Source organism: Sitophilus oryzae, unplaced genomic scaffold, assembly GCF_002938485.1.
Source record: "Sitophilus oryzae breed Bouriz unplaced genomic scaffold, Soryzae_2.0 scaffold_734_pilon_pilon, whole genome shotgun sequence".
Classification (NCBI taxonomy): Eukaryota; Metazoa; Arthropoda; class Insecta; order Coleoptera; family Curculionidae; genus Sitophilus; species Sitophilus oryzae.
In genome coordinates, this window is record NW_022147345.1 from 256,465 (window position 1) to 269,387 (window position 12,923).

The window sequence follows — 12,923 nt, forward strand, 5'->3', positions numbered from 1 at the left end:
GAAAACGCGCAACCTGAAATAACGATCGATCTGTCCGAAGATTTTTCTGAACACGCATTTATTTATTATGAAAATTACCTATGTCATATTGTTGTTATACATACTGTATACTAAATTAAAAAGTCAAAACTTTTAAGGATTATATCATTTTAAAGATTATAGGGTTTAACATGGTTTAGCTAAACCATAAAAAATGTTTATCTTACAAACATTACTTTAAATTAATTATTAAATGTATCTCTTACATAACTGAAATTTATCTAATTTTTAAAGCTAATAGTTAGTTGAGGCGCTTAGAATAGGATACAGGTGACTTTTTTTTCTAAATGCCGATTTGGATAATTTAGGTACCAATTTGTTTGGTATAAAATGAAATTAAGTAAATTGTACAGGGTGGGTCAAATTCGACGCTTTTAAATGGAAACACCCTTTTCTATAGGAGATAGACAAAAACTAATATCGGAGTCTGGAGCTCAATTTTTATCAAAAACATGATGGTGAAAACCGCATATCGATATCTGTTACCGTTTCGGAGTTACGGGGTGTTTTTCAAAAATATGTATTTTTAACAAATCGCTGTAACTTTTTTGCTGTGGAAAATTTTGTATTTTTATGAAAAAATTTCCAAAGCACCTTTTTACGTAGAATTTAATGGTTTAAGAATATTTTTTTTAAAATTAATAATTTAAGAATTATCAACAAAAAATTTGATTTTTTATATGGGACACCCTGTATATTTTTAATTTATTGAAAAGAATTTAAAATTACCTTTCCAAAATTATAACACACTTGATATTTTGCTCGAACGGCACCGGCTGTAATGTAAAAAATTCTAGCTGTGAGCATCAATTAAAACGAAAATCATACTTGCTATGAGAGATGCAGAATTTTATAACAATTTAAAATATATTTAACCAACATCAACAGATTTAAACTATATCTAATAACAATAAAACTAAATAGCAAACCAAGACATGAGATTTTGCTACAGGTGTTCGACATATCGACCGTCTTCTGTCATGGACCGACGAGACAGTTTTTGAACATTTCTCGCGGAATTCATTAACTCAGTAGGGGTGAAAGATACCCTCTCATAACTGCTAAGTATTTCTAATTCTTGTCTAGATTATACGGAAGAATAAGGAACCTTTATTCTTCCGCAAATATATGCATAGGATTAGATCCATGGGCACTAAGTCAGGCATCCTCGACGGCCAACGGATGGGATCTTGGTTAGCTATTCAATTATTCTTGAAATTGGCTTCAAAAATTTGCTGATAACTTCAGCGTTCAGAGGCGGTGCGTCGTCTTGCTGGAAAAATATGTTTTCGAGTTCCACTAAGGGCATATCTTCAATAAGGGGTCCAAAGCCTACTAGTTATAAGTGGCGAACTTTTAAAAATTCTGTATTTCGAAGTGGATTATAAGAAAATATCAAGTATGCTATATTTTTGGAAAGGTAATTTTAAATTCTTCTTCTGTTCTCTTCGGTTAGTTAAAAATATAGAGGGTGTCCCCAATAAAAAATCAATTTTTCTGTTGATAACTCTTAAATTATTAATTTTAAAAAAATGAGACTTAAATCATTAAATTCTACGTAAAAAGGTGCTTTGAAAATGTTTTCCTAGAAATACAAAATTTTCAATAGCATAAAAGATACAGCGATTTGTTAAAAATGCCCATTTTTGAAAAATACCCCGTAACTCCGAAACGGTAACAGATATTGATGTGGGGTTTTCACCATCATGTTTTTGATCAAAATTGAGCTCCAGACACCGATATTAGTTTTCGTCTATCTCCTATAGAAAAGAGTGTTTCCATTTAAAAGCGTCAAATTTGACCCACCCTGTACAGTGGCACTAAGTAGAGTGTAGAATTTACTTAATTTTCTTTTATACTAAATAAATTGGTTGTGAATTAGTTAGTTTGTGGAATCTATAATCTGTACTTATGTCCATTTAGAACAAAAAATCACTTGTACCCCTTTTATTCTAAGCCCCTCAATTGTCATTTTAACGTATTAGGTATTTATACTGTTCAAGAAGTTCCACAAACTTCAAATTTTGAATTTTAGGTAGCTTTAAAAGCCCTGACGAAAGGGAAAATGAAAAATCTCGAAATATCCTTATTGATTAATAGTTAAATGTCTTTCCGCTATACCGGTAACTGACTTTCCTCTCAACAAAAAGTTAGAAAACTAGAATTAATCAAATTGATATTGTCTGATTTTATTTAAGTAACAACAATAATTCAAAGTTTATGAATGATCGCTAGTCAAACTTCTTTAATATTATTTTGAAAAAAAAACTAGGAGGATAACCTACAAAAAAATGAGATTCTATCAAAAACAAAATAATATAAAAATGCTAAGTCTCGCAAGCAGGGTTCGGAAGTAGTTAATTAAGACGCAATTTACCTGATTAACTACGTGTAGTTTTTCTTCAAAAACTACGTCTTTTCCCGTTCATTAACTACATGAAAACTACGTTAATAAACTATGTATTGATATTATGAATAATTTTGCTTTGTATGAAAGGTCTAAATAATATGATGTGTGAATATCATATCTAAAAAAAAAGTTCAAATAAAAGTTGCGGAGCGTCAAATTTTACATAGAAATGATCTCTATACTTTTTTTGCTGCAGATATGAAAGTTGATGGCTAGTTGCTAGGAGCTAGGGGTTGATAGAAGAAATTGAAAAAAAACAAGCGTCTGAAAAATTCATAACATATTTAACATTTTTATTCAATTTGTTTGGAAAATTATAAATTTCAATTTAGATTTTTTTTAAATTCACCCCGAGAAGGGGTGAAAAGTATAAATAAAGTGTTTTTTCCAAATATCAGAGAAACGGTAAGGACTTTGAAAAAAAAAATGTTGAATAAAATCTGTCTCCTAGCTTCTAGCCACCCTATCCCGGTTAATTTTGATTTGGGCAAAACAAAGTATAGAGACCAATTATATGTAAAATTTGATGCTCTATAACTTTTATTTCAACTTTTTTTTTTCTAGTACTTGCCCTTTCTCCGAAATTCCGAAAAAATAATTTTATTTATTTATTTCACCCCTTTTCGGGATGAATTAAAAAAAAATCGTTCACAATTCGTTTTTAGATCTTTGAAAGTAACTTATATGAAAACTTCGTAATTGAAGGCCTATTTTCGACTATCTTATTTAGTTTCTATTGAAGCACACCTATTAAGCATCAATTTTGTAATAAATTCCTAGTATCAATATTAGACATCTTTTTTTCTGTAATAATTACAATAACTTGGAAATTGCACTGCATCATAATTATAAACAAATAATCTTCCACATTTCGATTACTAAGTAAATATAAACAGTAAACAGGTGCACTTAAGAATAATGCATTTGAATTAGTAGAATATCATACCGTGCAATTGTCATGTCATTATCATTATTACAGAAATGAAGATGTCAAATAATGATACCAACAAATTATAAGAAAATTGTTGAGTAGGTGTTTCAATAGAAACTAAATAAAATAAACTGACTTGATTGTTTTACATGAGATCTCACAAGTTTTTCTATTGGAATAATATGGGAGTATATGTATTATCCTTAGTACAGGGTGTCCCACTAAGAATAGCTCTCAGCTGTATCTCGGAAAGTATTAGCCGTAGGGGCTGCGGAAAAAAATATTTATAACTAAAGACACTATGGGAAATTGCTGGAAATTATTTTAAGTTTATAGAACGACCGCTAGGGGGCGTAACTGCAACAAAAAATAATAAAATTGAGCTTTTACACAATTTTGCCTAGATAAGGTGTACTATAAGTAATAGCTTCATAATCTTTAGTATATTTTAAATATTTTTTGTTAAAGCCATTTTCCCCTATCTACCAAAATAAAGTGGTGGGGGAAGGTTAGATCTGTTTTTATTTAAATATTAATAAAATTAACTCTGGACTGGATGATCGGAATCCAACAAGCGAGGGCTCGTTTAAAAGAGCGTTTCTTACTCTATATTGTACCATATAAACAATAATAATAAGCTTTTGAACGTAGACGCTAGGGGGCGTTGTCTTACAATTTAACAAACATTGCGCGTTTTTTCAAAAAAATTAAATGCAATAGTATTTGTAATTTTAGCTGATAGTAAAGAGTAGTAAAAGCTTAAAAAGTCAAGGAAAATTGCATCTTGATATCTTCTTTCAAACCGAAGATATTAGCAAAATTATAATAGATACCAAAAAATAAGCCCGTAATTACCTTATTTTTACAACACGGTATCATTAGCCCTCTTAATTATGCCCATTCTAACAAAAAAATAAGATAGAAACAGTTAGATTATTTTAAAATCGACGAAATACCAGAATACCATAATACCAGAGGTATTAATATCTAATAATTAAGATATTAATATAATAGTGAACAAGAAACGATGATTCAGTGAAGTCATGGTAGGCTTTGGAAAAAAGTTGCTTTTGACGTAATAGTATAAACGTCAAATTGTTATTAGATCAACATTTTGATAGTCTTATCAGCTTTTTTATATTTTGATTGCTTTTTCAAAATGCCAACAACTTGACTATTTCAAATAATAAAGGCATTTTGAAAAAGCAATTAAAAGATTCGTTTCTTGTTCACTGTTATTAATATCTTAATTATTAGATATTAATACCTCTGGTATTATGGTAGGTATTCTGGTATTTCGTCGATTTTAAAATAAACTAACTGTTTCTATCTTATTTTTTGTTAGAATGGGCATAATTAAGAGGGCTACTGATACCGTGTTGTAAAAATAAGGTAATTAAGGGCTTATTTTTTGGTATTTGTTATAATTTTGCTAATATCTTCGGTTTGAAAGCAGATATCAAGATGCGGTTTTCGCTGACTTTTTAAGCTTTTACTACTCTTTACTATCAGGTAACATTACATTTACTATTGCATTTAATTTTTTCGAAAAAACGCGCAATGTTTGTTAAATTGTAAGACAACGCCCACTAGCGTCTACGTTCAAAAGCTTATTATCATTGTTTATATGGTACAATATAGAATAAGAAACGGTCTTGTAAACGAGCCCTCGCTTGGTGAATTCCGATCATCCAGTCCAGAGTTATTAATATTTAAATAAAAAAAGATCTAACCTTCCCCCACCACTTTATTTTGGTAGATAGGGGAAAATGGCTTTAACAAAAAATATTCAAAATTTACTGAAGATTATGAAGCTATTACTTATAGCAGACCTTATCTAGGCAAAATCGTGTAAAACTGCATTTTCATATTTTTTGTTGTAGTTGCGTCCCCTAGCGGTCGTTCTACAAACTTGAAAATAATTTCCAGCAATTTCTCATAGCCCCTTTAGTTATAAATATTTTTTTCCGTAAACCCTATGGCTAATATTTTCCGAGATAAAGCCGAGAGCTATTCTTAGTGGGACACCTGGTACATTTAATACCATGTCTTTGTGAAAATGGATACGAATTTTATTAGGCCTATTTGAAAGTATCGATAGTTTAAAGAAATAAGTTAACTAATGTTATGTTTGTTCCCTTAGTTTGCCTGGGTTCAGTAGCTGCTGGAACGGTGCTGGGCTGGACAGGTACCATATCGACAAAACTGAGTGCCGGGGAACTCAATGGAATTTACGCCGATCAGGACATGCTAGGATGGATCGGTTCTTTTGCTACTTTGGGTGCTATGGTCATGTGCTTTCCAATTGGGTTAGTATAAAAAGTAAATTTGCGTATTTAAAAGAATAGTATATTGTTTTATTAGGTTTAAAAATGACACCTATCGCGGCGAGGCTGTACGTTTGGGTTTGGTTTGGTTTAGACAATTTCAAACGTCCCAAATAATATAAAAAGGTTTAAAAGTTATAACCGGCTCACCCCTATAACTTTTTTAATTTTTTAGTTAAAAATACGAGATATGTTAGTACCTATATGACATATAAATTATGATTGATTGACGTATTCAATAATTCTCTTCGGTCACTTCCTGTTTCACCGGAAATGACTACAACTTTTGATTTTTAAATGGCACTCTCGGTATTTTTTGCATTATTCGATAGAAAATAACATTCTGAATAGAATGATATATATCAACTTTTGACATTTTCGCATATGGTTTATTTGAAATTATAACATGCGGTTCATAACGACAATTTGGCTCAAAATATCAATTGTGTGGTATCAAATTATTCGTAAAAAAATGTTTTTTCCAAATATGCTAATGAGCCACCCTCGTTCCATGTGAACAAATTTAGATATATTAAAAATACGATTTGGGCAGGACAATCAAATGTATTTTCCAAGACTCCTTGGTTAAACATTAGTGTTTTTAACACAGCCATATAGCAGTCTAGATTTTAGAATACGATAGAAATTTAAAGCGAGAATGTCAAAAGTTGACATATGATATGTCATTCTATTCAGAATGTAATTTTCTATCGAATAAAGTAAAAAAATACCGAAGGTCTCATTTAAAAATTAAAAGTTGTAGTCATTTCCGGTGAAACATGAAGTGACTAAAAACAATTGAATACGTCAATCAATCCTAATGTATGTCATATACTAACATACCAAATCTCGTTTTTTTATCAGAAAAAATAAAAAAGTTATAGGGGGTAAGCCACTTTTGAGATGCACCCCGTATAACGAGAAACTACCGTTACGCTCGTTGAATTTGACACTTTATGCCAATTAATCATATATTTTCGTACTTTTATGCTTAGGTTAAAAAGTACTTTACTTTTCTGCGTAGGAGTTAAAATTACTTTTTTATTTTGTCAATCACGTCGCAAAAATTAAGACTTTTATGATGTTTGAAAAAAAATATTTTTGCGAAATACTTTTTATTAATTTTAATTAAATAATAACTTATTTAAGTGGACATGACATACAGTATCACGTATGTCATGTATATGGTATCATAGAGTATCATCATAGACTAATGTCATGTACTAGACTGTCATTTCAAGAACCACTGTGACTTTTTTTAATAAAAATTTTAATATCAAATTTCATCTAAAGTTAATCCTGAAAAATTCGCATAATGCTAAACTACTCTTTAGAATTAATCTGTCGCAATATATAAGTATAATGGGCATAATAAACAATACAGACATTTTTAATAAATGAAAGATTGAAAATCAAAAACAAAAACTGGCCCATTAATAGAAATATTAGGAATTTTGGTAAAATAACCTAACCCTTTGCAAAACAGATCATTTTTCCTTATCTGATAATTCCTAAAACAAATTATTGTTGTTATTAGCCTTATTATCGGTTTTTAAATAAAAAATACCAGTCTAATTATTTATTTTCCATCAATCAATGTTAATACACCCCACTAATCCATATTAATCATAATAACGATTTTTATAGGAATTACATTGCAAAAAAAACGGATTTAAAAAAATATAAATAATCGAATAATGCACAATGTATTTTTGTTATCTTTGTTTTATTTTTTTATCTTCAGGTTTATCTGTGACGCAATTGGCAGGAAATGGGCGTGTCTCACCACCATACTGCCCTTCTCCATTGGATGGTTACTGGTGATTTTCGCCAATGGTCCTGGAATGATATACACTGGACGGTTCCTCACAGGTTTAGCAGGTACAAAGAATAGAGATGTCCAAAAACATCGATACATAGAAATATCGATAATTTATACATGTGTAGATTATACCTAGAGCTTTTTCTGGACAAAGTCCTGGTCACCTTGTTTACGAATAACCAGAAATATCGATATATCTAAATATCGATAATTAAAAACATCGATAGAGATTTAGAGAAAAACATCTTTAGAGATAAAGATTGTAATGCATGAAACGATACTTATAACAACCTAATAAGCTAAATATTTTCAGGTGGTGCATTTTGTGTAGCTGCCCCGCTCTATACCAGCGAAATAGCTGAGAAAGAAATCAGAGGCGCACTTGGTAGCTATTTCCAGCTGCTGCTCACCGTGGGAATATTAATTTCTTACATTTTTGGTTCCGAGTTTTCGCCACAAGTTCTGTCTATAATATGCGTGTTCATTCCTGTGGTATTTGGTCTGGTGTTCTTTTTCCAACCAGAAACTCCGGTGAGTATAATGACAGAGTACCTAAACCGACGAGTAGCGACAGTCCCGTTTTCAATTTTCTTTGCGGCTGCGCGAAATAAGTAGGTTATCTGTCATACGAAGAAGTGAAGTTGCCACTGTTGCCATTTATCAAATATCTCTATATACTTTATTTCAAGTATACCTCAGGCAACGAATCGTTTTTTTAATTATTTATTAGCAGTAAGATATTTTATACATTCAAATTTAGAAATAAGGATAAAACAAAACAAAAAAGATATGTATAAAACTTTATAATTAATTCCACTTCAAATTGTGAGCAGTGTATATCATGTTTATAGGACCACTTCATAAGTTGAGCAGTTAAATACGTAGTCTATCTGTCAAACACGTCAAAAGAGAGAGAGAAAATTTGGTCCCACCACATCAAAAGAGCCGACGGTTTCTGTCGCTACTCGGCGATCTACGTACTCTGATAATGACTTCCAAGAGATATACACTTAAAGGCATGTATTGACTAACTCACGCTCACATGTGTGAACCGCTTATGTATAATACAGGGTGTTTCAAAAAACATGTGCCATCTCTCGTGGGGAGATTTCTCGCGTAAAAATAAGATTTATTTTTCATATGAACATAGGTCCGATTCTGCTTTGTTTTGTAGCTACAGGGTGTTAAAGTCTTAATAATCTTTCGATTTATTATAATTTTCTTCTAAGTGCTTTTAGTGATTCAAATGAAATTTTGAGGGTAAAAGTTACTATAAGTGCTACATATTTTAATGCTAAAAATGTGTCGATAAATTCATCAGCGACGTGCATATGGGTTATGACTGGAATATTTAAAAAAAAACATGTGTGCCACTCGCCTTCTTTCTTTTGATATCAAAATTGTGTAGGCCGTTTAATGCAAATTAGAAATTATCTCTTGATATTTTCTTGAATTCAGCCTCCTTGATGAGATAAACGCAATTTTATTAATCACAATTAATAAAATTAAAATAAAAATAAAATTAATAAATTATATATTTTACCTAATTTATTATTAAATATTATTAGTTATTATTATTGTTAGTTCAATCTACAGCATTTTCAAATAAAAAAATAATAATATTTAAGATAATTACAAAAACCTAATTTAAAAAAGTTTTAACATCTGTATCTCTTAAACTATGCATTTCAGTACCCATGTTTATAGGAACTCTTTTTCATATTTTTTTGATGAAGAATCAATGAGTAGGTAGTTAATTAAAACTATCGCAAGTTAACGATATTAATTGACTGGGACCAATGCAAATTAATAAAATTGCCTTTATTTCATCAAGGAAGCCAAAATCGACAAAATATCAAGAGACAACTTTTAATCAGCATTAAATAGCTAACAAGAGAAAAAACGTCAGTGGCGTACATGCTTTTTTTAGAAAAATATCCCAGTGATAGCTCATATGCACGTCCCTGGTGAATATGTCGACAGTTTTTTAGCTTTAAAATATGTCGTATTTATAGTAACTTTTACCCTCAAAATTTCATTCAAAACGCTAAACGTACTTGGAAGAAAATTATAATAAATCGAAAAATTTTAACACCCTGTAGCTACGAAACAAAGCAGAATCCTTATTTTGTTATTAAACTTGTAAATTTTTCAATATATCTATTTCATGGGAAACTATTTGTAAAACTGTAATTTTTTTTATTCAATGTTTTTAAAATGTAGAAAACGCACATTTAAAAAAATTATCTAAGCCACTGGTAACTTACCTTTATTAAAAAGATCGTTTTTATAGGAACTTGTATCCTAATAAATTTTTTGGTCTCGAGATTTATCTCAAAAATGCTTTCATTTGAAGTTAAACACAGAATGGTGGGTTATTAAAACCAATCCTCCTAAATTAAAGAATTCGCACCTACGCCACTGAAATTCTAAAAATTTTGGTTCTTTACCTATGTGGTAGGAAATTTTCTTCTCTTCAATTTGTTACTCGTGACTTTTTTTCCTAAAATTTGTAGTTTTAGAGTTATTGAAGAAAAAGTAAAAAAAGGGCCATTTTTACCCCTTATAGGGGTGGTTTTGGGGTGACGGCTTAACGGTTCATCGCTGGGGTTTCAGGATGTTTAAAGATCTACAAAATAAAGCTCCATGCAAAATTACAGCTTGTCTCTAATCTCTAATTTGTTGAAGGTCACCCATGTAAAAAGATGTATCGGCCCTGAGCTAATATGAATAACTAAAAAATAGTGATGACCAAATGCAAGACCAAGAACGAGACTACTTTGGTCTTGCAGTCTAATAAGTAGTCTTGGTCTTCCAGGGTGCAGTCTGGGTCTTGGTCTTGCTGCAAGACTCTTGCAAGTCTTGCATATTTTTGGTTTTTATTAAAGAGGACCAGTTTCTTTCTCATCAGGAATTATAAAACGGTTAGCTTAGAAACCGAAAAAATAATTAAAAACTTTTTTTTTCAGGTATATTTATTGAAAAAAGGTGATCACGCAGGAGCGCTACATAGTCTTCAAAGACTAAGAGGAAACAACTACGACAGTGAAAAAGAACTAGCAGAGATAAAACACCATTTAGATAAAGATGCAGAAAATAAGGTATTATTTTTTTTTCTTTCTTAACTTTTGGAAATTTTAAATCATTGTCTGTTACATTTTTAGGTTTCCTTCTTTCAAGCGATTAGAACGAAAGCCTCCAAAAAGGCGTTAGTTATTTGTATGGGGTTGATGGCGTTCCAACAACTTAGCGGTATCAACGCTGTCATTTTCTTCATGGGAGAGATTTTCGAAAAGGCTGGAGGTTCGATACCTTACGCCTACGCCACAATAGGTATTGAAATTTATAAATTAATATATAGTATTAGTATTAATTGACTGAAATGTCATACGATCAGTTGGTGAGGCTCCAGCTCACAACTTTGAAAATATTAGAATTTTTTTAAACGACGATTCCCAAATCAATGAATTGGGACCAATGGTGGCACAGATGACCTCACAGATCACCAGATTTGCCCATTGTCGATTTCTGTATTTAGGGATTTTTGGAAAACGAAATATATCATGGCAACTCATCAATATCGATTAGATATTTACCAACCAATCCCGTTATAACAAATTCGGTTATAAAAAAAAATAGAAAAATATATCAGAGATTCAGTGGTAACAGTTTAAAAGTAAAATATTTTATTTTATATTCCTAAATAATATGTGTATGAATATTTTAGTAAATACCTTTTTGATTTTTTAATGTAATCAGAAAATTATATCTTTTAAAAATTGCAGTAAATAATGAAAATAAATAATGAGTGTGTATATATTCGATGCAAAGAAAATAAAGTCCTCGTACTCTGGGTGCCTGCTCACCAAGGGATAGAAGGCAATGAAAAAGCAAATGATCTAGCTAGAAAAGGACCGAACACTCCACTAACTTTCCCCAGAACCGTTCTGGTTCCCAAGTGGTAACCGACTAAAGGCGGAACTCAAGAACTTGGAAGACTCCATCCTCAACCTGGAATAGTACCCTACCCTCTGTAAAACCGGCCCAAATACTGGCTTTTGTCAAAGCCCTGGGACTCTATGATGAGTTATAACTCAAGAAAGGGGAACACAATAGATCTGTAAGATCGCAGTGATTAACCCCCCTTCCACCGTAACCACCGTAGTAACAAGGCCGGACAGCTGTGACGTAAAAATCTCGTGACGTCACCAACTGAAGGTCTAACTCTATTTAGCAGCGTTGATAATTACTCGATAAAAGTTCAAATTGTGGATCTTTTTTCACACAGCAGATACATTTCGAAGTTTTAAAATGTCTTTTTCCGAGTTTTTAAAAATATTATAGTATATAAAAATAGTTTTAATAGAATACGGAAAAAATCATACCAGTCAATAAATGTTTATCTCTCACTTTTTGTTAATCAAATTTAATAAAGGAATATTTTAAGTTCACAATAGTGTATATGAGAAAAAAAACAATAAAAAATAGATATTTTTTTTAGTATATATTATGTATTTCATCGATATTTTACGCCCCCTACTCAGGGGCGACGTGGTGCCGCGCGGCGGCGCCTGTCGTAGCGGAGTGGTATTGCCGCAGTTGACAGTCATCGATTTATCGGTAGGTGTGTGGACATAGTAATTATAATCGATAATAGAAGGGTGAAAAAGTTCTATTTAAAGTTCTATTCAGAAAAAGTAGCTGGGAGTCAGTACAGTATAATTAACATATTCAGACAACACTGATATTGAACAAAATTCACTTATAAAAAACCTTACTAAAGGCAGTCTTGGGTTTCCAAATGATATAGTTTTATTTGAATATATAATTTTTAACAAAGTTTTGCAAAGCCATGAGGAGTTACTCAAAATTCACAATAAAAAATATTTTTATCAAAAATATCTTTGGATTACATTAAAAGTAATAACACCATTATTAAAAGTTCCGCAATGTACTGTTTATAATGCTAAGTTATTGTAAAAATTGTCATAAATTCTATTAGAAATACACGTCTGAAAAACTACTGTTATAAAAAAATGATAGACTTGGAAAAGGAAATAAAAGAAACTTAGACACACTTACAGCATAAATAAATACAATGACGATGGATAATGTGAGATGGGATATCAATCTGATGTTTTTAAATTTTATGTTTAATTATTATTTATTAAAAATTCGGTGCACTTAAAGTTTATATCCATTATATACGTATAAAGTGTATCAAATGCAATCAAAGTTTAGGCCTCCAGTTGATGACGTCACGAATAAGCTGTCCGGCCTTGTCATTACGGGGTTACGCTTCCACTCATTCTAAATTCTCTAAAATATATTCGATATTTTTGGGAAGCTCATATCAAGCTTGATCGTCTGATTTATAAATATACAGAGTGTTCT

At 31.0% G+C, this 12,923-nt stretch overlaps 1 protein-coding gene across 1 annotated transcript in view; it reads left to right on the plus strand.

Moving 5' to 3' along the window:
- LOC115888357 (facilitated trehalose transporter Tret1) overlaps positions 1–12,923 on the plus strand; it is a 62,244-nt gene that overhangs the window by 45,997 nt on the left and 3,324 nt on the right. Inside the window, exons 3-7 of the mRNA XM_030908061.1 lie at positions 5,524–5,689; positions 7,452–7,588; positions 7,843–8,060; positions 10,499–10,630; positions 10,694–10,862. Coding sequence (XP_030763921.1) covers positions 5,524–5,689; positions 7,452–7,588; positions 7,843–8,060; positions 10,499–10,630; positions 10,694–10,862 — 822 coding nt within the window. The remainder of the gene's footprint in view (positions 1–5,523; positions 5,690–7,451; positions 7,589–7,842; positions 8,061–10,498; positions 10,631–10,693; positions 10,863–12,923) is intronic.